Source organism: Camelina sativa, chromosome 12 (genome assembly GCF_030686135.1).
Source record: "Camelina sativa cultivar CO46 ecotype springtype chromosome 12, ASM3068613v1".
In the NCBI taxonomy this organism is placed as follows: domain Eukaryota; kingdom Viridiplantae; phylum Streptophyta; class Magnoliopsida; order Brassicales; family Brassicaceae; genus Camelina; species Camelina sativa.
In genome coordinates, this window is record NC_141891.1 from 8,109,603 (window position 1) to 8,135,561 (window position 25,959).

At 36.4% G+C, this 25,959-nt stretch overlaps 2 protein-coding genes across 3 annotated transcripts; one reads left to right on the plus strand and one right to left on the minus strand.

Moving 5' to 3' along the window:
• Positions 1–344: 344 nt before the first annotated feature.
• LOC104733317 (DNA polymerase epsilon catalytic subunit A) lies at positions 345–16,567 on the minus strand. 2 transcript variants are annotated; one of them, XM_087478493.1, is made up of 49 exons: positions 16,218–16,567; positions 15,867–15,932; positions 15,712–15,771; positions 15,515–15,610; positions 14,897–15,057; positions 14,648–14,736; positions 14,353–14,570; positions 13,803–13,889; positions 13,580–13,714; positions 12,926–13,048; positions 12,726–12,809; positions 12,159–12,323; positions 11,897–12,073; positions 11,499–11,612; positions 10,981–11,085; positions 10,690–10,808; positions 10,452–10,596; positions 10,276–10,370; positions 10,001–10,106; positions 9,848–9,927; positions 9,570–9,746; positions 9,308–9,392; positions 9,086–9,166; positions 8,861–9,004; positions 8,255–8,350; positions 7,895–8,095; positions 7,417–7,474; positions 7,193–7,335; positions 6,713–7,110; positions 6,487–6,616; positions 6,208–6,405; positions 6,035–6,109; positions 5,482–5,672; positions 4,988–5,168; positions 4,842–4,906; positions 4,443–4,575; positions 4,237–4,338; positions 4,063–4,146; positions 3,772–3,846; positions 3,556–3,615; positions 3,246–3,487; positions 3,119–3,167; positions 2,671–2,831; positions 2,512–2,578; positions 2,067–2,171; positions 1,842–1,961; positions 1,569–1,757; positions 1,142–1,248; positions 345–837 (listed from the first exon to the last, which is right to left on the minus strand). In XM_087478493.1, exons 1-49 carry the CDS (start codon positions 16,374–16,376, stop codon positions 468–470), a joined length of 6,471 nt encoding a protein of 2,156 aa, XP_087334619.1. In that variant the 5' UTR covers positions 16,377–16,567; the 3' UTR covers positions 345–467. The 2 variants fall into 2 exon arrangements, with proteins under 2 accessions (XP_087334619.1, XP_087334620.1); XM_087478494.1 differs by lacking the exon at positions 1,142–1,248 and having other exon boundaries at positions 617–837.
• A 6,072-nt stretch (positions 16,568–22,639) lies between these two features.
• LOC147930277 (meiosis-specific protein ASY2-like) lies at positions 22,640–25,500 on the plus strand. The gene is made up of 4 exons (XM_087476792.1): positions 22,640–23,489; positions 23,568–24,316; positions 24,360–24,999; positions 25,283–25,500. The coding sequence occupies exons 1-4, from the start codon at positions 22,640–22,642 to the stop codon at positions 25,498–25,500; spliced, it is 2,457 nt and encodes an 818-aa protein (XP_087332918.1).
• The last annotated feature ends 459 nt before the right edge of the window (positions 25,501–25,959 follow it).

Below are 25,959 nucleotides of genomic sequence, written 5' to 3' on the forward strand. Positions count from 1 at the left end.
TCAGAGTCCACTATACATCATTGCGTATATTCATAATCTTTTGCCTCTAATATTTAATTCTATGATTCTATCAACAACAAAATGATCGTATGTACTCGCACACAATCTGGTAAAATGACACCAAGCTTACAGAAGACGTTCACATGCAAAACAAAAGGACCATGGTTCAAGGCTTGTTCGCTGATTTCTACTTACAATAAGTAACTTGCACTTTATGGCTCACGGGACAGTCTCTTATTGTGTATACTTTTGTATTTTCTTACTTTCACCTTTCAGCAAAGTTATTATGTAATGATAGTTCCCCTTTCACTCGTGAATTAAATGGCCTGATCCAAGAGCGCTAGTTATGTCACTGAAAAATGCTATCACCACAACTTCATCATGTAAAGACATTTGTTTTGAGTCAGTTAGGTGTAGAAATTATACACAAATCAATTAACCTATAAATGATGTCTTTCTCTGTTTTGTTAGCAGCTGGTACATTGTAAAATCCAAGAGGTGCATTCTTCTAGCATTTTGAACTTCTGGCGCTTTGCTATATCCAAGAAAATCTCCATCCTCTTGTGGAACTCTGACCCGCTCTCTTTGCATCTAAAGGAACCAGAACACTCACACTGCTCTGTCAAATGAGCGGCTTTCACCTGATTGCACCTAATGCACACTAGATCCTGCATGTGGTACATTCTCTCTCTCTGTCTCACCATCTGGAGAAGACTATTCTCCATCTGCTCTCTGTCATATATCTTCCCACATTGTGTATCCGCACATGACCATTCTTTCTCTGTTAATAGATCTGGGTCTCTGCATAAATCTAGGTCTCTGTAGGCATCACAGTTGCTGCAACAATAAAAACAGTATAATCAAAACTTGGTGTATACATTTTCAGCCGTCTTACTGCTTACTACTTCAAAAAAGTCAAGTATTAATAAACACAATGTGGGTAGATATATGACAGAGCAGATGGTATATTCAGCCTTCGGAATATGACCAAGGTAGCCCTCTTTTCTCTGGGATTTGGGGGTCTAAGGCGTTTTTCTTTTCTTTTAGTGTTGCAAACAGATAGCAAAAACTAGAGGTAGCAAATCACCAGAATGCTTCTTTGAATCACAAAAATTGAGCATTTCTTTTGGTCAAGTAATACCTGCAAGCTACATTAGGTAAGATGCAGGAGGGCCCAGGATCAAGAAATTCGGCTTCCGCAGCATACTCTTTTACCTTAATGTACTTCAACAGATTCTTTCTGATCACCTATAGAGAAGAGATTACGTCAGTAAGATTGTAGGTCTAGAGAACAAAACTTGAGAAGACAATAGTTAACACCCATCTGAAACTATCCAACATTTTAGGTAAACAGTTTCAAGAATCAGATTTCCGGAATGTAGACTGGATTTGTGAATGAAATCATTTACAAAGTGGTTTTCTAATTATAAAGATTAAAAACTCTATATGAGAATTTTGAATTTTCATTTCCAAGATTAATCTATTCAGAGGACTTGTGAATACTCCATATGTTTATCAAATTGTACCAGTATCAGGTAAAATTGAAAAGGAATAGGTAGAGTACTTACCAGAACATCGTGCTGGACATTCTGGTCAAGAGCCAGAACAGCAGAGATAACCTGTATAAATTCTAACGTGTAATCTCCTTTGGGAGTTTGACCAGAAAACCGAGATGCATCTGAAACGTTTATGTCCTTCATGTGTGACATGATATCAATAACCTTCTTAAGAAGCCTCTCTGTGAAATAGGATTCAATCTGCATAAAAAAACAAAAAATTAATGAGGAGATAATCTTTTGAGGGAACGAAAAGTAAATCAAAAGAAATGGCTTTAAGACTACCTGTTCTCTTAGATATTCTACCATCTGTGCCTCTAAACTCTCTGAACTGCCTTTTTTTTTCTCTAATGCAAATTTCCAGGGATGGAATATAAACTCGGCAACGATTATAGTGAAATCACTCTGCCAAGATAGATGAAATGCATCAGTGTCCAAGAAAATAGTCTAACTGTTGCCACATGTTTAAATCACTCTGCTTTGATTTGAGTGAGGGTTCTGTCTGTACACCTTAATATACTCGGGTAAATGTCGTGCAACACTCCATTTTTGTTCAATAGCCACTTCGTCAGGTGAACTTTCATCATCGGTAGCTTGGATACCAGTGTAGTTATACTAAAGGTTGAAAAAGAGATATCTTGATGAGAGGGTATAAATAAGGAAAAGCAAGATCAAGAAGTCTGATTAAACCAAAGCTAATGATGGAAGATGGGGCTTTAGTAGAGTTCAGTGCAGTTTGGAAATTATTTTTTAACCATCAAGGTGAAAGGACTCTGGTTTACTGGAACAACATGAATTGAGGTCCCATGGATTGTCACTTTTTCATTTCCTCTCTTTGAGGCTCAATTTTTATGTTCAGGGATTTGTAATTTTACAATTTACAACAAGGTTTGCCATGTTTAGCTTTCAGAAATTTAAAATACAAAAGGGAAGTATAAGAAATAAGAATTCTAACCTGATCCATGAAAAGTAATGAGTGCCAGTAGTGAACCGGCTCGAGCAATATCCACTCAAAGGTAGGACTGTCAGTGGCAAAGTACAAAAATAATGGCAGGAAAATGAGTGCAGCCGACATATAGTCAAACATATATACCGTGAAAGGAACAAAACCAACCTATTTCCCACCGCTGTGAGCAAGCTTTCACAATAGGCCTTAGCAGCAGATAGATCAAATTTCCCTGTGTGGATAATGACCTTTGAGAAGTCTGCATAAATTATTATAGCACCCAATCTCCGCAAATCAGTCAATAGCAGAGCAAAGACCTTTTGCATGACCTACAATATTCATGAAAAACGCAGGATGTCAAATGGGTTTAGAATTTTAAAGGCAAATAAAAAGTGAATGTAACTGACAAATCTCAGGATCTGAAGGTGCCTTGGGAATGATATGTATAATGACAAGCATAATCCAGCATGGAGGTATTATTTGTTAGCTTCAGTTTCGATAAAATGAATTGACTAAGAAAGATTCAGACAGGAGTAAATTATATAAAGTCTGCTGATTTATCCACACCAGCTCATTTATACTTGATAAAAAGCAAGAAATACTAGATAATATTTACCTTGTGAAGCATGAGATGAAGAGCTGGATCATGGAGCTTAGAGGACGGGCTACAATAAGGAATTAACATCGGTATGTTATGAGTCAAAAAAAAAGTGAACATGTTACAAGATGTGACATAATCATACCTGCAGAGCCACCAAGACAAGCGTTGCAAAATGGAATCAGCATAGATATTCTCATATTTACGCACATCAGTAAAGCAATTATCAAACAATTGTTTCAGGACACGAAATGCTTGAGCACATCCAGTGGTCTCATCAAAACTGGTGTTCTCGTCTGAATTTGTTTCAAATCCCGAAAAGACGCCTCCTTCCATTTCATTCACAAGGTTGCTTTTCAGAAGGGCATTAACAGCCAAGTGATGGATCTGCACAATGCATGTTAATTAGAACAACATCCAAAAGAGCACGACAATTAAATCATTTTTTTTATGACCTTTAGCTCCACAGACACTTTTCTATACGCTCCAGGGAATACCAAACTTGTCTGTTGCACCTGTGTCAGAGAAGCATATCAGTTTATCACCTTGATAGCGCACAAAAACAAAAAGAGAAAAAAAAAAAAAGAAAAACAACATAGAGATTTGCGATGATCCTGACAAAATTCACAGAATCCAAAAGGAAATTTTTTTTAACCCATTTGGTTACGTACCTCATCAGCAAAGAATGTCTCTTCATTGTTTATACCTCCGAGGTCTGGAACACCATTATCTGACACCCAAAGGACCTGTTATACAAAAGGAAATTCAATAATACATAATAGGCACTTCTAAAGGAAAAAGAAAAAATATCGAAATCAGTGATAGAGAGACAACAGCCTTTTGCCTAGGCGCTGGAGAAACAGAGCAAGAGCAAAAAGGCAAACAGAAAGAAAAAGGAAGGCAAATATTGTAGCAGTGGAACTAAAATTAAAGTTACAAGTTAGGAAATTCGAAGAAAAGACCTGTTGCTGGCCACGGAGTGCCCTGGACATGAAGATATCTATTGTGAATGTTAGCCAATCAAGTCCAAAATTCCCCAGAGGCACCTAGTAAGTTGTACAGGAAATGTCAATAACTGCACAAAACAATAATATGAGGAACTATATCTCCACTTTAGAAACATAACCATAACCTACATGGGCGTATCTTGATTGGGCAATCCTCCGATCCAACCACTGAAATGCTGCAGCACAACGGAACATTGCTATTTTTGCTGCTGGACGTTGCCAGGAGACAGGCTATGAATTGCAACCCCACCACACATACGTATTACTTGATCAAATAAACATCTATCATAACATAAAAGGAGAAACGGTAGCCAATTGGTTTATAAGTTAGGAACCTGATAACTATTGTCATCGCCGTTGAAGGGAATCCTCACACAGGGGAAATCATCCAGGGCCTTAATACCTTCCATCATGGAGTTATAGTCAGGGCATTCAATGACAGCAACAGTTGGTCCACTATTTTCTTCTCTGCAAGATAAAGAAACAATGTGACTAGTCAACACTACGGGATGATTTAACATAACCTTACAAGAAACGTCCAACAATCAAACTCTTTGTTTCTTTTTGGGACAGTTAACTTATACAATGTATCTAAGTTACAAACTAGTTCACACAGGAAAAAATCAAATAGGAAAAAGCATGCGCAACTGATTCAATAGAAACACTATTGGATTCAATATGTCAGGGAAACATTTAACAGGCTGCACCGCTATAAATCAGGAAAAACGAGTTACCTGTATTCACTTATTGCTTTCTGTATAATCTTCTTGGCAGCTTCAGGATGGTCAACATAGTCCACCTGATGATTAGCATTCACAAAAGCTCAAACAAATGCACGACTACTATTGTAGGGGTTCTATGTGATGAGTTTAGAGCATACCTGGAAAAGGATACTACCCCAAGACAATAAGTCAATTGAAAATTCTTGGCAACTATCTCTAAACTGTCTCTCTAGGGCAGGTGGTAATAATTCCTTGCTACTATAAGGTTCAACTACCACGGCAGACATACGCTTTGATGCATGACAATATAAAACATATATAGCACGCCCTGTAGAGGTGCTGCAAACAAGAAACAAGTATACCATTAGATAAGTATTCCGGTCTGCATAAATAAAACCACATAAACATGGCCAAAGAAGAAGGAGAAAAGAAAAAACAAAACTAAGGTTCAAAATGTTAAGGGACTAATTTGAGAAAGCAACAGAGTATTCAATAATATGACTAGACACGTAGTCATAAACACTCCAACATTGTGACTAAATGCCTACTAGAAATTTACAATCAAAACCTTCTTCAACTTAAATTGCATGAAGTTGAATTGGTTTCCATCAGAAAAGGGGTCGTCATGTTACTTTATAGAATGGAGCTTTACCTGTTATACAAGTAAACAAGTGGAATTGAACGGTCCAAGTAGCGACACTCAGTTGTAGTTTTCATATGAAGTTCACCAATTTTCCATCCATCTTGGGTATTACGGTGCTTAGCTGTGTTATCAATTTCGCATACACATCCAATTTGACATATAGCACTAAACTCCAGAGGCACCTTAGTTTCATATATGCCCTGCCAAAGTTAATTATGAAACAAGCAAGCATAAACATGGTATTCTCTTGATGAAATGTGAAGGTCAAAACATGCATTTAACAAACAAGTTGACAAATCCCACCAAGCTGACAAGTCGATGGGTCTCATTCACATTCTATTCAAATAACAAAGAAGACACACACACATAACTGAGATCACAGACACCAAATACAATTTGTCTACTCACCAAATAAAATGCCACCAGAGATCACAGAAGTAAGAGTTAACGATACTAAGAAACTTTCTTTATTACTTTTAAGACATGCGATGGGTGGGTAGTCGATAAAAGGTGTGGCTTCTGATGGCACTTATTTTTTTTTTAACTTTTTAAAAGACCTCACCTCAATTTCAGGGTTGGCAAGAAGAGCTGCACGCATTTTGCTTTCTTTTTTAAATTGATCTTCCTGAATTTTAACCTGTAAAGAAATATAAAACTAGTAACTAACTAAAAGATGTAACTAACTAGTAACTAAGTAAAACTAGTAACTAACTAACTAGTTGATAAAAGGCATGCCTCAATCAAATTATAAGAAGGCCTTCCATGAGGAAGAATCTTGTTGACACACTTTCCGGGGAATTTTTCAACTGTAGGAGCTTTGGAATTAATGTAAAACACCCTTGGGATTGTCAATGGGATCTTAAGCATCAATCCTTTCACAACCACCCAGGCGAAAAATTGCCCACTCTGTGGACTTGGGACCAGTTGTATAATCTGAAAAAGCCAGAAAGCCAACATTATATGGTTACAAAATATTAGCCAAATATATAAATACATTTAGGTTGCTGTGCCCACCTGCCAATGTGAACTAGTCAAGGCTTCTTCGGGCCTCCTAAAGTATGAACCTACACCTCCTCTTCCCAGACCAACTTTTTGATTTATCTCTTGAGCGCCAATCTGCTTTGAAGATCTTAGATCACCCAACCTACAAAAAGAAGGAATACACAGTCAAGAAGTTCAGAAAGTTTTAGAAGCAGCGGATGTCATATTGAACTACATTTTGTTCCAAATAAAGTACTACCTTCGTTTTTTCTTCTTCTCTAATGTCACTTTCCATTTTCTCTTTTTCAGTTCAAGCCATCCTTGGTAATTTACGTTCTTGTCAATGTTCTGAAATGAGATATCATGGAACTCTGGACCGCAGCTCTCTTTCTGCTCGTGTTCAGTCATTGTTTTTTTTACTTCAAAAGAACGTGCAATTGGCTTTGGCCCTTTCACGGAAGGCCTGTTTTCTTTGCAAAAATCCTCAATATCTTCCATATTATCTTCAGTCACCAAATGATCTGTGTCCGACACACCGTCTTTGTTTGCTGAACTAAACATATCAACTAGTTTTCTCTGGCGAAATTTGTCCTCTTTCTCACAAACCTTTTTATGGAGCCAATCAGGATGATTCACCCTAGGCACAGGATTTTCCACCTAAAGAGGTCATATAAGCCGTTAGATATTTACAGAAAGAATATTAAGAAAAACAAAACCAATATAAATAGTAACAATGAACCTTCTGCATTGCAGCAGGAATGGTAATAACTTTTTGGATAGCTGAACTAAGGCGCTGCTTATAATACGACCAGTCAATAATTAAACGGATTCCGACGTCTGATGATGTCTTGCACCATTTTCGCAGATAATACTTCATAATTCCTGTGAATTTTGACGTTTCCATTACATTTGATCGATAAGAACGCAAGAATACATAATCACAGCAGATAACAGAAGGTTTACCCGGTTTCGTTGTTTCAAATATAGCAACAGGAACAGCCCGTTCGCTAACAGGTGTACCCTAATCATGAGAAAAGGTGTTAAGTTGCAAGAAAGGAAGTACTATAAGCAGATATACTATACCAGAATAGCTCAAAAAGATGCTTAACAGACAGTAAATACTTTTTTAAATGTAAGCAACATTATTAATACAGATTACATGTGTGACGACATTATTGACTTAGAGAAAATGTACATTCAGCAGTGTAACCTAACTAAGTCCTCCAACAGTAGAGATTGTTAACAGAACATACACAAGTCTGTCACTCGTACTAAAAAATTATAAGAAAAGATGGAAGAAGATATGTGAATCAGTTATTTTTTTCATAAGACCTAACTATTCAGTTTTTTCTGGCCTGTTCGGGTTGGTAATGGATGGCCTCTTTATATGTCAAAGGAGGACAAAAGTTCCACGAAAATTTTAAGTTTGACAGAAATGTACCTTTGGCTCACAAGCAACAATGTATTGGCAACGAAGTCCTTTATCTTTGACCATTGAATCACCAAGAAATTCAGCCAAGCGTTTTGCGGTGGTCACTGCACATGACTTTTGCTCACCATAATCTGCTAACGATTTGCTCATTGTGCTTGACTCTGATATATAATCTAGCAGTTCACTATCGGCAATATCTTTTCCTTGATTCTGGAGAAAATGTAAAGAGAAAACTATGAGCAAAATGACCCTTTTACAAATAAGAGAATTTAGCAGCACCTATATGAAAAGTCTTTCTCCTCAGTGGCTCTTCAGTAGGGGGAAAAAAAATCAACTAAAAAATAACAAAAAACAAAATATTTCACATACATCGAGTAGGTCAAGCCACCGATTTGCGACGGCTGCAACAGCAGAATAGCACTCTTTAAGAGTTGATCCATGGAGAAATTTGTCAAAAAGCTCGGCCTGTAGGGAAGGGATAGAAAGACAAATAATGAAGGCTCTACACATGTTTATCAAGTAAATCTCAGCCTATTTTCTTGGGATGCTTGCGTCTAACAAATCATGAACATCTTATGAAGTTCATATTCGAAATAAGCTTAAGTAAACACAAGAATCCAAAAAATAGGATGGAAATGTTTTTTAAAAAAAAAATGTAACATGCAGTGTGTCGTCATAGAACAGAGATTTTATTTATCAGTTTGTTCTTTTGTGAACGATGAAGGTAGAGGAGCTCTAGATACTTGCTAAATAGTCACCTGAACAAGCAATTAAGAACCAGTGGAATTCTCCCTATTCCCTAACAGAGAATTATTTTATGTCAGAATTAGAACCTAAAAAATGCTGCTAGAAAGAGTTACTAAAAGTCTAATATAACTAGATTAAGTGAAATACAATTATCAACCGCTTTGAGCCTAAAAATAGATGAAGCAACAATCTGATGAATCATTACAACACAAAGAAAGGAAAGGATACCTGGAAAACTTTAATGAGTTTCAGCTCCCCTCTACGCTTGATCTCAAAACCCTTGAGTTCTGCTAAGGTTCCGTCATGATTGAAAACAGCATAACGCTTCTTAATTAAGATTCCTTCCTCTTTCGATGCAGGAATAATCATTGCCTGAATGGAAAGAATTACAAATATTTCTACGCAGCAATCAAAGAGCAGCACACGTAAAAGTTTAATAAAGTTTAAGCATACCTTGTACGGTCCATCCACTTCAAATTCAATTGAGCATTCACTATGTGACTTGTATGTCTTGCGTACAGGATCTTCAAGAGTCTGTTTCAACCAACAATTAAAGGGAAAATGGAAACGAAACACAAGGCAAAATGCTTTCAGAACCTCAGAAGGGTCTATATCATCTGCTTATTTAAGACTGAACACAAAAGCTACATATAGGTAAGGAAAAGCTTGGCATACCTGATATTGATCATTTGTATTATTCTTTGCCACATCAACATTTAGCATTACACATGGATAAGAGATTGTGAGTTTCTTCATGTCACTGCAGTAAAAAAATACAATTGATGGTTTACTTAACATCTTGAGAACCACGAGAAAATAAAATCCCCCCTAACATGGATATAAAAACTCTTGAATATATCTTAAAGTGAACTATTGCAATATATTCAAAACAAAATAGAACACGGAACTTCCAAACATGGAGATAGCAAAACCTTACATCGTTTTAAAAGTAAAGTTCTCAGGAAAAGATCCAGGGAGACAACACCATATACCATCTGTATCCAACTCAAGTGGTTTCCCGATTCGATCAATAAGCAAACGGGCATTCTGGATGATTTTGGCTCCAGTATAGGTAACTACACCAGCCATTTCCATGGAGTACCATCTTGCACCCCTGGAAATTGTTTCAAGTAAAGCTTTGGGTCAACCTAAATGGAACAGACAACGATCATATAACCAAAGTCCAGGCTCTTTGCAAGAGATCAGAAGACTCACTTTCGCATGACATATCCATAGAAGGAATTAAGTATACACTTATGAGCTAGCTGCAAGGAATCGTAAACCACTACCATATCCTGTTCCAAATTTGAATGTCACCATCTCAAAAAAGTTCCAGAGATCTATGAGCAAGTACACAAGATAACGTACCTGTGCTTCCTGGATCTTGATTGAATTACCACTTGCCTTGGCCTCAGACAACTTTCCCTTCCAGACCTTGTTAAGTGTTTTGTATTCATACCTCCTATCTCGAAAGCTTGAATTACATTCAAAACACCACCAAATAAAAAGCAATTAGGACTTAGTTAAAAAAAAATTTATCATAATCAGTGGTGTGTTCACACAAAAGAGATTACTGCACAAAAGACTAAACGTCCAAACAGAGTCTCAGTCAAGAACAATATGGGAGAATAAAAGGCACACACCTCCGAACAGTGTCCACATAGAAAGGGTTTTCTCTCATGCATATTCCAGCCTCACGAACTTCAGTGATTGGCTTGTCAAGTACTCGTTTATATGCCTGCCAAATGCAAAATGACTTGCAATCATATGTTGACAATGTGGGGAAACTATTACTAAGCAGAAGGAAGGGCGAGAATACCTTTTGACAATATTTTTTTAGTCGTTCTTTTAGCTTGGTTTGTTGTTCCACCTTTGGCAAATCAAGGAATGATTTTGAAGACTGAATATTTGCACCAGTATCAACAAATTCAGACTCAATCTGTTTTTTCAAATGGTAGTAATCACTGCCAAACCAGTTGAAACAAAGTTAGGAACTTAAGACTAGACCAACAAGGTTAAAATCCATAGTTAGCTGGAATGAAAAACAAGTTGAGAACCTTCTCTTTCCCATGAATGTCACCCCACGCCAAACCCATTCAAGTTTTCTAAGACAAGTCTTTCCTGGGCGGTTGAAATCACATGCTGTGCAGACCTCATCCGTAACTATTGATGGTGGCTGAAAATTAAAGAAAAGTTTCACTTCATATAATATTTCCAGGGAATTTTCCATTATTTTGTACATGAAACACCACCATTTAGCTGATGTTGGTAAATACTGATTTACAATTGTAAGTTACAACAAATAATCCCTATTCAGTTAAAAACGTACAGACAGAGATTAGATGTACCTGAAGCCTATTTGTTAAAATGATATTTGGATACATCGCTGCGACGTCGAGGTGATAAATAAGAGGCCCTTCTTCACGTGTAGGGTCATCTCGTAAATTCTCGAGCTGTAGAACCAATAAAACCGCCATAACAGAACTAAGTCTTCATCCCGAATCAGGCAACACAAATGGAATAATTCATAAGACCATCAAGTTTTCTGTTCTGCTTCGAAATATCCAAGCATGCAGACGCCTAGTTGGTGACAACTACTGTAGATAGGGAATACTTAATAGACAGATTTCTTCTTGAGGCTCAAACCATAGTCTAAGGCTTTACTATGTTTTTTCTACAAGAACTACTGAAATTACTCGACATGAGAGAAGGCTTGTTTATCCGAGCTTAATGTGTATGAGTGTATAAGCAAACTCTCCCAGAATAAAATATGTATGCAGTGTCAGCAATTCGACGCGACAAGAGAAATAATATGCTGAAACGAATCAAGGGAATAAGCACTAAAATCAATATTTCTAAAAACTACCTTTTTCTTGATTTCGTCCTTCACTTCATCATAATTGGAAATTGAATCCATTCTCATTTTCCCTTCTACAGTGATAGCATATTCCAGATCCCGACCAAGGTTATCAATCAGTTGCTGGCAATTAACGCGTCAAATATCAGATAGGTTCATAAATTATTATTTTTGTATGCACCAGGTGCAAAAATTAGCTATGATAACATCATGTGCATAATAACGGGAAGCATTTTGCTTGAGGAATCCATTACAGACTACACAGGTATTTACTATTAACTGCACCCCTTCAGATGACATTACAGAAAGATCAGTGACATTTGAATAGAAACTCTATCAGAAAAAATAATGCTCATCAAAGAAATCAACTAACATTATGTCGAATGAATATAAAGCAGATAGCTTGCCTGGTATGCCGACGAATCAAGCTTAAAACTGGTAGGAATATCAGATCTGAAAACACCACTTTCGAGGCACTCTACGTGACCACCAATATATGTCTCACTTTCAAGAAGTTGATTTTGGTAGAATTTCTCAGGGTCAGCTTGATTTTTGTTGGGACATACAACATTTGCCTTGTAAGCCTGTGCTGAGAACGAAGACTTCCAATTAATGGAATGTTTCACACAGTAAAGATTGCTAAAGACCTTGTAGTAAACAGGAAGTCACCTCAACCATCAGAAGCATTTCACAAAGGGTGCCACTCCCTTTGCGTAAAACCTCATCAGGGACCATTGGAATGATAGTTGCGAGAGAGAAAATGAACGGATTGACATATGTCATGTATAGGTAATAAGTTGCAACGGCATCAGAGACTGAGTAGGAGGCCATTGTCTGTGAAATCATTCCCAGCAGGGGATAGAAATAAGATATAAGCACCTAATTCCATGAAAACCTTGCAAGCACTACAGCATAGACTAGATAAATCTAACAGTTAAGACCAATTAATTGCTTGAAACCTATGTCCGCTTCATAATGTTGTGTACTAATAAGACAGTAAATTTAACATGAGCAATAAGACAGTAATGTCGTGTACTAATAAGACAGTAAATCTATGTCCGCTTCTTAATGTTGAGGACATTTCTTCAACCCTTAAAGAGGCAAATAGTTGAATAATCTGATCAATTATCATCAACTGTTTGTTGCTCTAGCTCATTCCAGTATCTAATAATTAGCTCTAATGGTGAAAAAAAAATATGTTAAGCAGAAATAGCAGGATTAAATTCTCAGCAATACCTGTGGCTTTTCCTGCGCAAACCGAACCATGTCCTCTGGGTTCACTTCCAGTGGATCATACCCTAGTTTGGCCTTTGTAACAGCCTGGCATTTAATTAAGAGACAAGCATAACTCGATATCATAATATAAATTCCTTAACTAAAGATATATATGACCGTAAAAGATGAAATAATCGCTAAGAGAAAGAAGTAGAATTAACCTTCAGACCATGGCTTCCCTGAGGAAGATAGCTATCACGTTTTACCCAAGCAAAACAATCCAAATGGCAAGCGAATTTAGATCGGCATTCGCCTTGATTAAGATCACAACGGAATCCCAGTTCCTGCAATCACCAGGAAGAAAACAAAAGACATATGCTGAATTACAGTTGACAACATTATACTCGAATGGAAGATAATACGATTGAGATAGGAACTGACGAGTAAGATGCAGAGAAATAGGTGGTTTAAGAAAACAAAAATAGAAACAAGAAAGGGAAGTAATGGAGGTTTCTGAAATAGAACTGAGAAGTAAGGTTCGGGAGATGAGTGGCAACTTGCCAACTCTCAAAAGACTACAGTATTTAGACGCTAAACACATGTCACTGAATATTTGAAAGATGAATCTCTTCCACAGAAAGAAACGATAATATTCAAGTAAGCATCCTCATGCAAGATAATTCATATAGACAGTATAGGAAGCACTCAAGCGGCGTTGCTATACTACTTTATGCAGAGGCACACTCTCAAGGCCACAATAGAATGTCAAAAACTTTTTCATATAGAATCTCTAAGTATATCATATATACATATCCTTTTAGTCATGCAGACAGATAAAATTTAAATAAATAACAACGAAGAAAATTTTTGTGTACCTCATTCATTTTGATTCCATGATGAGATGCTCTTCGTTCTATAAATGGCCAGTCAAAAAAGTCTCCGTTGTATGTGACATAAATACCAGGTTTCAACTCTTGCATATGAGAAAACCATTTTTGGAGGAGTTCAACCTACAAGACAGAACCAAGAAAGTAACTCGCTTCTAAGCACATCGATGTTTCTGATATAATATTCAAATCCGGAGCTAATTTACTATACCTCGTCTTTAACATTAGTGACTTTGAAATAGCCTTCAAATTCTGGTTTGGGTGTATATTCCAGATCTTCTATGTCTTCGCCAACACACTAAATTAAGTGCAAAATACAAAGTTTATAATCAAAGAAGATTAACGTGATACAAATATTCAAAGGAAAGGATACAGCTAAGAGATATCAACAAGAGATGACATATGCAATGAAAACCTGTTAACAAACCAGAAATCATGTTTTAAAATTATATTGCAAAATGTCACGCTAGTCCATAAACAGTCTTAAAGTCACATCATACAAAATCAATTAATCAAGGGTGATAATCTTATATGGATCATTTCTGATTTCTCGTGGATTAAGAGTACAATCTATTATTGAAGAAAACACTAAGCCTATACTTTTTTTCCTCTAGTGATTGCTCAACCTACTCTAAAAGATGGCAAAGCAGGACTATCTAGCAGCTTCTCTCCATCAATGATATAAAACCACCTCCGTCCATCATGTAAGATATTATCAATATATATCAAATCCAATACAGAAAAATGTCTAACGCAGTTACCTCTCTGTTAGTAATTAGAAAACCTTGGCCATCAACCATGTAGGATATCATCATAATTTGATCATATTCAGCATCCGGAAACTTCAACTGAAGCTTTGTTGTCTCTATATCGAATGCACAAACACGGACTTCTGCGCGTTGAAGAAGATCTGACCTCTTCTCTAGTATGACATCGGTGCTGGAGATACTGACATCGTACCATTGCCCACTCCTTACATCTGAACACCAAGAAAACGTCATGATGTTGACAATCTTGGAAACTAAACAGACATTCTGGTTTGACTAAACTGGTTACCATTATCAATTGCAAATCGAACATGATAAGGGACATCGTACTCGCGGATGTCCACAATAGAGTCTAAGCAATCTTGAGGGTGTTGTTCTCTGCGTTTCAAGAACAAAGAAAAATGATCAGGATATCTGAAATTTCTGGAAATAAACATGAAAAATAACTATGAACAACTGATACTAAAGGTAAATTAGGAAACCAACAAAACTCTTCAGAGCATATTAAAAAAATAAAATAAAAAATACATTGTTTTACCGTTTTCCAGCGAATATGGATTCGTAAGCTTCAAGTGCATCAAATTTAGCCTGGTTTCGTTCGACAATATGCAACAGATCCCTCTTGACTTCCATCAATTGTTGCACAGTATCGAATGATACTTTTAAATATTTTTTTCGCAGGCCAGATAAATGATTTTTCTGTTCAGATAAGAAATGAAGGAACTCAAAACGGTATGTCTCAAAAAAAAAAAAAAAAGTTAGAAAGGCACCCTACAAGTGACGACAAAAAAAAAGTACTGAAACCTTCATATCCTGCATACTTTTGCACAAAAGGCAAGACTAAAGAAATAAAAACTTTATCCTTTACTGCCCATGTTGCATACTAGCAAACCGCCTAGAGATTTCACCATATGGATGCAAGATCACCTTTTTCGACTTCTTACTACAAGTGCTCGGTTTTGAGCTTACAAGAAGAGAATAATAATAACTAAAGGTCATCATAAAAGTTACTGATATCTCTCTATAGAGAGAACAACAGCATCAATCAAATTGTAGAAGACACTGGTCAACTAAACCACAGAATCAAGATGAAATTTACACTGGTAGAAGTCAGAGAGTTAAACAAATAAATAAGGTATGCCCTCTACTGACTTACAAGATCAAGATCCTCTTTATCAACAATCTCAATAGCAGCAACCTGTCTTTCATATCGGCGTCTCAAGTAGGCTTCAACTTCCAATTCCAATTTGTCCTGTAAATCGGCAATGCAGTAGTGTTATTGACATATAGGATGAAATTACATGAGTGACTCAAGGAGCATTCAGATGATATACAGAGAGACATTTATCATACTTTAGTGGCTAAATAGAAGTAAGGGCGGAACTTGTATTTTGTCTTGAAAGAAAACCCGTCCTAAAAAAAAACAAAATCCTCAGCTTGGTTAAAATTTAGAAAAATATAAAAAGTTCATCAAGTTATTGAAATCGTCCAAAAATATAGCTCCTCACCTGAGTAACAAAGTAAAGGTCCACGCAACTATAGACTTTCCCAGTATCTCGATCTTCCCAAGATGACTGCGAATAAACCAATCAGTAGTAAATAACTAGTACTTATATATCAAACGCCAAAAATTTGCATTGAGAGAACGAACTACCAGCCAAGCTGAGGGGAACCTTATAATAGTTCCCGTAATTTCGTATCTCCTACTAGAATCTTAAATTCTCACAATTATGTGTGTTTACTGTATGACTCAATCGCCAATGCTTCTAGTTAATTTATAGAAAAAAATCACATATAATCAACTCCGAAACTTTCTCAAATGCTCTCTCTCAATTAACAAAAGGTTGGGTCAAAATTACCGATGCGAATGTGAGTAGCCACCCAAGTCGGGTTTCACCTTCGGAGAAAAGCCCAAATCCGAGTTTAGATTCGAGTTCATCTTCTGCAGTGTTCACTACTCTCGGCTTCTTCGACCACCGCGAGTCTTTTCGATCCCGTCTTCGATTATCTCCGCTCATTTGTTGGGCGATTGTAAAATTAAGCGGGACAGAGAGAGGAGCTTTGATTGATGATTCCTGGAGAAGCTTCGAACTTCGAAGGAAGGAGAATTTTAGTTTTTTGAGAAGAAGAAATTTAGGGTCCAAAAACAAAAGGGCTTTTACTGGTGTAGTAGGGCTTCGTGGATGTTGGACAAAAGTAGTGTAAGACTTTAGATAGAGAGAGAGTAATTTTTTTTCTTTTTTTTTCATTTTCCCGCACTTTCGAAATTTTAACCAAATTACTAAAACGCCCCTCCTTTTTTGTTGGAATCTAATTCGAGTTTAAGGGGAAATTTATTTAATTCTTGCACTAGTTAATAGTTTAATACAAAATAATAAGGCTAACTTCCAAATCAAAATAATCTACAAATTGGACCTTTAGGCCCAACAAAAGAAACTTCCCTACTCTGAGTCTGAGTGTTGAGAGCCTAAGTCCACGATAACTTTGAAATTGGGTTTCTTTTCGTTTTGTTCTATATTTATTTTTTTTCAAATTTTCTTGTACTTCCTCCATCGCTAACAGTCCCGAATTGCTAAAAATTCCAAAATGTAAATCTCCGATTTAAAGCTAACTAGTTTTAAATTCTTAGTTATCACGTAGAAATTGAAGCCTAGAGTTGTATTTAGTAACGGAAAATTGAAATCAGGTTATGTCAAGACATCTTTTGGGTTTGAATTACTAGTAGCGTAGTCATATATATGTGGGAATAGCTTTCTGGAAGCGATGTATAACTTTTCAGATATAATTCATCTCTCGTTGTCATGTCTTTTTAAGCTCATTGTTCTTAAGAATTATATATATGGTGAAACTTGAGCAGCAAGAAAAAGGAAAAGGCGATAGTAAACAAACGAGATGGTGGCGATGCTGACAAGCGTGTGCTGGGATAAATTCATTACATGCTCAGTGGGAAATAACTTCAGCTCAAGTGAGACTTCATGCCTCGTCCACTGTATTTGCAGTAACATGGATATGAGTATGCTCTTTATGATACGCGTCTAGTCCAAACAGTGACTGCTGGCTAACTTGTTGCATGCCTCAGCATAGAAGAATAAAAAAAAGTCAACTACGACGTTTAATTTATGATTTAAGAAATTACAAAGTGTATAACTTCCTAATCTAAATCAAGCTCATCCCATGCAAAAGTTTCAAGTTTGTTAATGACAGCCGAAAACAAAAGTTAGCAATTAATTCATCCTTTGAAATAGAACGAACGCTTGCAATCCCACTCTTTCGATCAAAGTCGTCTCTTTCTCTTTTGACTTAACTCAGCTTAACCGGCCTTTAATTTAACATTACTCGGGTTGGCCTTAAACCCAAAAATATAGAAGTCACCTAATATACCATATACTCCATAAGCATTTGAATATTTGACTGGTATCATACATTCTGACAGACTACAGTGAAGCTCGTATCAACAAATAACTGGATTTCAATTTATATGTTGTTGATTAAGAACACAAAACAAAATGAAGTGAAACTATATATATATGAACATAAATTTTGGAAAAATGGGAACTTATGTTAAGTTGGTACGATAACATCTTTTATACTATAAATCACAAGTCACCTAGCCAATTAAATCTTGCCACATCAAATTTTAGTTTTTTCTAATTGAAACAAATAAAAAAATTATCACAAAATTAAAAAAAAATCGTCGAGCAAAAAAAAGAAAGTAAAAAAAACTCTGATTTTTCTCCCACTAATATCTTTACGTTCAAGGTGATTTTACAACCGATTCCACTTCTATTTAAATCATAATTCACTTTATTTTATTTCTAATCCTCTATTTTCCATCGTTTTTTGTTGAATCTTCTAAACTACATCTCCTGTGTAATCCTCTCATCTCCATTTTTGTTTTTTTTTCTTATTCCTCATCTAAACTACAGTTACCAATATGAGACAGGTAAATGTTTAAACTTTTGTTCATATTCTTAGAATTTCAATTTCTCTTCAACTTATATTAATTATGATTTTTATATATTCAGTTGGAAGATTCTAATTGGGTGAGGAGGGGAATTGAGATACAAAAACAATTAATTTTGTTTTTAAAGAGATATTCCAGAAAGTTATATAATGATAGCTTATATAACGGTACTACCTTCATCTCTACTATTTTTTTTATTCATGTAAATATTATAACAACATTGCACCTACAGATGTACTAATTTGATGATTGTTATTTTTTCACATTTATCTAACTATCATTTTTACGATGTTTTCTATTAAGGCGAGTGCTATAGGGCCAATTCAAGATCAACAACAAGTGTACGTTCATGGTTATCCTTTGTCATCTTTTTATTTTTCTTTTCTAATGTTAATACAATTCTGTTATGTTTAAATTTTCACGATCAAATTGAATTTCTTATTTTTATATATTTACTAATTTTTATATATTTACTAATTTTTTTGCATATACAAAGTATTGATCATCTACTATGAACATGAAACAAAGGTGTATTACTTTTAGGCTGCTTTGAGACCATCTCATAATTGAAATAATATATTACTTCTCACAAATTACTAAGTAGTTATATATTATTATTATCTGATCACAAATAATAATTCCGTGGGTATGCACGGGACAAATACTAGTTTATTCTATACATCATGAAAAAGATAATAATATTGAAACTGTGAGTTTCAAATCCGAGCTGTTTACATTAAGAAGAAGAAGTTAAAGATCATTTATTTACCAAGCTAATAAAGAAAGTCAGAGAAATAAGTGTGCAGAGCATATGTGGTTATTTTACATGAATATTGACCATGACCTTTATCTAAAGTAGCTTTAACCCTCACATGGTCCTAGAGTACAACAACTTCTATCCATGCATGCATCTATATGCATCTTTTATTTTACTTTTGTACAGTAGTATAAAATCTTATCATTTTGCTACTCTTAGGTTGGTAATTCGTCATTTACTCTCTATTATAACACTAACAAAATATTTAATTGTTAAAATTGACATGTGTCGCGATCACTTGAGTTATTAACTTTGAAAAACAAAGTTTGTATAATAACATATAATATTGAATATGTTATCAAATCATTCACTGATTGAAAAACTTAAGAAAATTACATTAATTTCTTATTTTGATTATCTTATTTTCTTATATTATGTTAATCACTAATTTTAACACATTAAACATTTTTCTACTTTAATCATTTTTTGTATAAATTTTACTATATGATTATAATAAATTAATAATTGCAATTAAATTGCAAATATTTTCCTTATTAATTGCACATATTTTGCTATTGAAATTAGTAATTTAATAGATAACTTTCCTATTAAAATTAGTGATATAATATATTATTTTTGGTTTTATATACTTTTCAAAAATATTAATTGTAATCCTTTTATTTTTAGGATTTTTTTATTTTTCTATAATTATAAAATAATTTTTTCACACATGTCAAAATATTATTGATATACTTAACACATGTCGCGATTATATGAATTATCTTTGAAAACTAAGGTTTATATAATAAGATATATGAGAGTCAAACACTAATAAACAGATGTTATGTAAAATCTCAAATTGCAAGAGACAACACACTAATCTTAAAATGACGAAAAATATTATGAACCCTAACTCTATATTGCAGCCGCAGTAGTTGTAACATGTAGTTTATTTTCTTTCTTGACTTTGAAATTCAAAGTGACGTTAAACAAAACGAGGAGAGATAATTAAAAACTTCCTTGAATTAATATCCACTAAGGAGCTCATGACCTTCTGGTAAATCCACCACTCGAGCTAGCATAAAAATAAGCTCATATGTTAATTTTTAAGTACTATACATTTAATTTGTTGCCTAGAGCAAAGATTTCATCTTTCATGTGTTCTTGTACTTCAAATTTTTCTTTTTTAAAACAATTTATTTGACCAAAATATAAATTTTATATTTTTGTACTCATAATTATGTATCGAAACTTTTCAATTTAAAGTATGAAACTTATTCAATTGAACAATAGCTTTTATATTTACGTGTTTTTGTCATCTAATAATTTTTGTTCCCAATTTAGAACCAAAAAAAAAAATATTCACTAGTTAAAATTAGTACTTAAAAAATTATATTCAGGCTTTGAATGGTTGCTGCATACACTCCATACTACATAGTGCATACTAACATTTTAGTATGGAGTAAAATGGACTGTAGTATGGAGTAAACAATGGTATGCACAATATGCATAACACCATACCATTATGAATGGTAAAAATTGGACTATGATATGGAGTGGTGTGTACAAAAAGATTAAAAACAATTTTTATAAATTTTTTTAATCATAATTAACTAATAACTATTACAAAATGTTTTTAAAAATTACAAATCAAAATCTATTATTTGGATTATCCCATAACATATCAGCAATATTGTCTCGTATGTTTGCCATATATGGTCTATCTTCTCTCTTGACCTCATCTTGTTCATTTGAGTCATTGTGCGCGTTTTCTGTATGCATTTCTGAAGAATCTTCAAAGAATTTTTATCTGAAAAATTTGAAACTATTGAAATAAGATAAATAAAGATATGTGTAATGCTAAATAAATTCAATTATTGCAAATAAAATTAGGTGTATATTTGAGTGGTGTATATTTATTTAAACAATACACATGATCATTTTAAACTAGATAGATAAATAAAACTCGAATCATTAAAAGTTACCCGTCTACGTATAGAAGGATCCATGTTTGCATTCATATTACGACCTTGTGATGACATATCTATAATCACAAACAATATTAAGTTAGTTAATAAATATAAAATCAAACTAAAAATTAACTAAAAACATCATATATATACTAATAAATTAGCTCATCGACATGGCGAGCAACCATTACCCTCTACTCAGCTCATCAAAAATCTTGACAGACAGGTCCGGAACAGGCTGCTCTCGCTTCAACCAGGGGGAAATTCACACGCTACATGGAGCAATGGTTGGGATCACGCTAAAGGCACTAGTTTGTTAAATAAAATTTCAGTTTCTTGTCAAAAAATTTAACTACATGCTGCACTTGATGTAAACACTACTTTTTTTAGAATAAATTTTACATTTTATTCAAAAAAAAAAAAAAAAAATTAGCTCATCATGCTTAAAAGTTTAACTAATAAATTCTCAAATATCTACTATAAACTAAACTAAAACGAAAATGAGGTGAGAAAATAAAACTTACTTATGAATTTGAAATGAGATAAATAGTTGATTCAAAAGAGTTTTAGATTGAAGAGATTCAATGAGTAAAGAGAAGAGAGTTCTCTCTAGATCTAGATTTTGTTTTTGGGAATATGATTTTTTGTTGTTGTGAATTTTAACATTTATGAATGCATCTATATATATATATATGTATATATTTAGAAAGTACAAAGAAACACAACTTTAACCAATGAGATAAAAGTACTAGGATTCAAATTCAACTAGTTTGAATATGTTTTTATCCAACTTTTACTATTGGTATAGAGGTTTTATGGAGTAAACTGAAATAATCCGACCAATAGTATAATTCACTCAGTATGCAGTGTAGAAACTAGGTTTCCACAATGAATTTGTTTAAAGCGGAAAACAAATTCAATAGAGCTATCTCTCTAGAAAATAGATCTAAACCTTGAAATAAGAAGTAAAGAAGAAGAACTCAAAAGAACTAGGGTTTATTGCAAAGAACGGAAAGAGAACTCAATTATTGTATTAGATTCTGGATGGATTACAATGGAGAAGTCTCCCCTTATTTATACATGTCTCGAGATCACACAATATATTAACTTTCCTTATCAGACGAAGTGAGATTGACTCTTGATGACCTAATTGATCCTCTAACCGGATTCCCGGTTAAATGTTCAATTAATGTTTCTGGTTTAGCTCGGTATGTCGGGGGTGCTGAATCCCGCACCAACAATTAGTCCCCCCCCAGTTCAATATATTCGAGATTTAATTCGAATATTTTGAACTATGGAAAGAGAATATCCAATCTAATCCATAAAGACTTAATTGATTTTACTCAGATCTCTGAATCATCTCACTGCATATCGTCTGGACGACACGTGTCGTTTCCGTCACATCCGCTAGCTCGGAATTCAAAGAGTCGCGTAGGTCATCATTACTCTTCGTAGGGTTGCTGCCCATTCGACTCTATAAATACGCTTCTGCTCTCGTCATTTCTCATTTTCCGCCAACAGCAACAGGTAACCTGCTCCGATCTCTCTTCCATTTTGTTATTTTTCTTCCACACTCTCCGAACTCAGGAAATGGCGAGCACATCGGAACCTGCCTCTTCACCAGAAACTGAAAGCGAGCAATTAATTCGTCGTACATCCAAACGAAGAACTCTCAATCCTGAACACTCAGCGCAGATCGGGGAGTCAAGTAGACCGGCTTCCGGAGTCCCGCCTCGCCTGGTTCGCTGTTCAACGGGAGCCTCTTCTTCTCAGGTGAATCCAACCTTGCCATCGTCAGTTCGTCACGAGGCTGAGACCAACGAACTGATTTCGGACGTATTTGCGCTAGAAGAACATCGGTTCGCACCCTTGGGATTTTCAATCGAAGATATCGACCCCTTGTTTGACCATGAAGGACGGATTGGAGGCGAGAAGAGTTCAAGTTCGATCAAAACTGTGAACGATATGCTAAACTCGTGCGGTTTATTCAATAGCAACGTCACAATTTTAATTCCTCGAGAAGATCAACTCCCCTGGAGCCCCCCGGAAGGGTATGTATGCTTATACGAGGGTTATTTTACCGAGTGTCCCCTCATATTCCCAATCCCGGAGTTGGTTTCAATCTATGCCGAAAGACGGACGATAGCGATCTCGCAGTTCGTACCCGGAGCCATTTGTAACTTCATGGCTGCCCTGACCATAGCAGCCGAAGTCGGAGTCGACCTTAGAGTTCAAGCTTTCGAACAGCTATCAAATTTCAAGCAATCGAAGAGTCCGAATCGCTGGGAAGTGAACATGAGACCGGCTCATAATTTCCTCGGCGGCAAACGAGTGAATAAATTCCCGAAGTATACGAACCAATACTTCTTCGTCCGCGTCGACCAATATTCATTCGCTAACCCGTTGGGTTTTCACCGGAGAGTGTGGAATGAAAATCCTGGTAGATATATATTTCTAGTATGTTAATTGACTTCGGCACCTCTGACCATTTTTAACTTTTTCGTGTCTCTGCCTCCAGATCGTCCATTTTGTGCAACGCGCCTAGCTCCGAACTATATCCTTGTTAGAGACGCTCTGCTAACCGGGAACAATCGTCAGTGGGATTCAATCACTCGTATCCGTGTCGAAACAGCAATGGGCAAAGCCAGGACAAATTTTCCAAGTTTTGCCAGTTCGCTAAGACGAACTGGCGGATGCCGCGTCATGGAAGCAAAAGATGTCCAGATTGTTCGCCGAGACACTCAAGCTGCCATTGAAGCCGAGATCGGTCCGTCCCAGGGTCTAACCGAAGTTGATCCTACCCCAGACCAGACGGTCGCCGACCCTATTCAGGCACTCGGAGAGGATATCGAGCCATCCAACGTTGCAGAGGAAAACGCCCTTCCTTTGGCTTTAGAAAACGCCAATCCTCCGAACGAAGAACAAGACGTTCCTCAACTCGAAGCTGGATCTAAAAGGAGGAAGAGGAAGAACAAAGACAAACAAATCATTGCTGAGCCAACCACCGATGCGCGTCCGCTAACGAATCGCAAGCGTTCGGCCGATGAAGCCGGACTGGAGTCCGCCGATCGATTTCGCCTTGAAAGAAAGGATGACAAGACGAATCACTTCGCCTATAATTACTTCGGCAATTATCCCTTGGTGACCAATCGCGAGGCTTCGGGCGAGCTTTTCCGGACCCTGAAGATTTCCAACCGAATTCTTCCGTCAGCTGACGAATTGGAATTCAAGCAAGCATTCCTTGACATCGCTGAATCGCACTTAATGGTTCGTCTTACTATCAACCTATTAAAGTTTTATTTTTCCAAAGGAGCTTCAAACTGACGTAGATTCTTTGAATGCACAGACTGCCGCGAAGATGAATGCGCTGGTTCAGAAATATGATAGGCAAGTCAAAACCAGCAAGAATTCGGGTTCTGAGCTCGAAAAAGTGAAGGAATGCGTAGAGCAAATCCGAACTGCCAGCGACGCTAAGGACGCGAGGATCAAGGAACTCGAGGCGCTCGTTGCCGAGAAAGATGGCATCATTGCCAACACGGAACTGAGAGTTAGTGAACTGAACTCCCGAGCGCTTACTCTAGAAGAAGAGAAAGCCGAGCTGCAGGAATCATGCGACGGGTTGAAGGTGCAGCTTGCTTTCGAAGTTAAAAGGCTTCGGACGGATCGATGGGAGAAAGTGGAGCGGACAGCGAAGAAAGCGCAGACCCGATTAGACAAGGTCAGGGCCTATCTAGTCGAACAAGTGAAGGTTCGCCCCCTAGAAGATCTGCTGAACCAAGCCACCGGAGTACAGGAAGCTGTACAATATTTGGTTGAGAATGGGGCCGTCATTCCTGAAGAGCGAATCAAGGAGATTGACGAGAAAAAGGCCGAAGCCGAGAAGACTGTCATGGCGATCGATGTCCTCGAGCTGAATGACAATGACCTTACCATGTCACCGGACCAGCTCGGTTTTGGATTCCCCCCCCCCCGGAGATGACGGCTCCGGAATCCGTTGAACACCCAAGCAGATCTGTCCGGTGCCTTGGACGTTGAAAATTGAAATCGTTTTCCGTTTATGACTTCTTTTTCTTTTTGTTAATCCTTGTGGGTCGGAGTACCCTTGTAAAACATTGACGGCCTGTTCGGCCCATTTTCTCTTTTGGAACCTATTTGCAGGAATTTTTCCTTTTCGTTAAAAAAGAAAACTGACAATTTCAAGAAATTTGTATTCTTACCATTTTGCATGGAAAGTTCCCAATTTTCCTGAGAGGTTTACTGTAACAACCCGGAATTATCGAGGAATTCTCTCGAGGATTCTCTCGAGGATTCTCTCGAGGATTCTCTCGAGGAATTTCATCGAGGATCGAGGAATGGTATCGAGGAATTTCATCGAGGATCGAGGAATGGTATCGAGAAATTTCATCGAGGATCGAGGAATGGTATCGAGGAATTATATCGAGGATTGCTGAGAGTTGCCGATACTTGGTATCGAGGATTGCCGAGAGTTGCCGATACTTGGTATCGAGGATTGCCGAGAGTTGCCGATACTTGGTATCCAGGTTTGCCGAGAAATGGGATGGGAGGTTTCGGTACTTAGTCTGAGAGACAGTCCGAGTAAAATAGGAATGAAAGTCCTAGTGATAGTGATAGTGTGGTGATAGTGGTAGTGAAGTAATAGTGATAGTGAAGTGCACTATCCGGAAAATGGTTGCATCGGCGATCGATGGACCAGGCCGATGGACAAGGTGGCATGGTTTGGCCGATGGGCCGATAATGGACTAAAAGGACTCGAAATCTCGCGGAGATTTAAGCCGACCTATGGGAAAGGAAACCCGAGAGAAATGGAAACTCGCGGTAATGGAAAGGTGATCGGATAAGGATAGACGCGAGAATTATGGGAAGTTATGGGCGGAGAGACTTATCGTTCC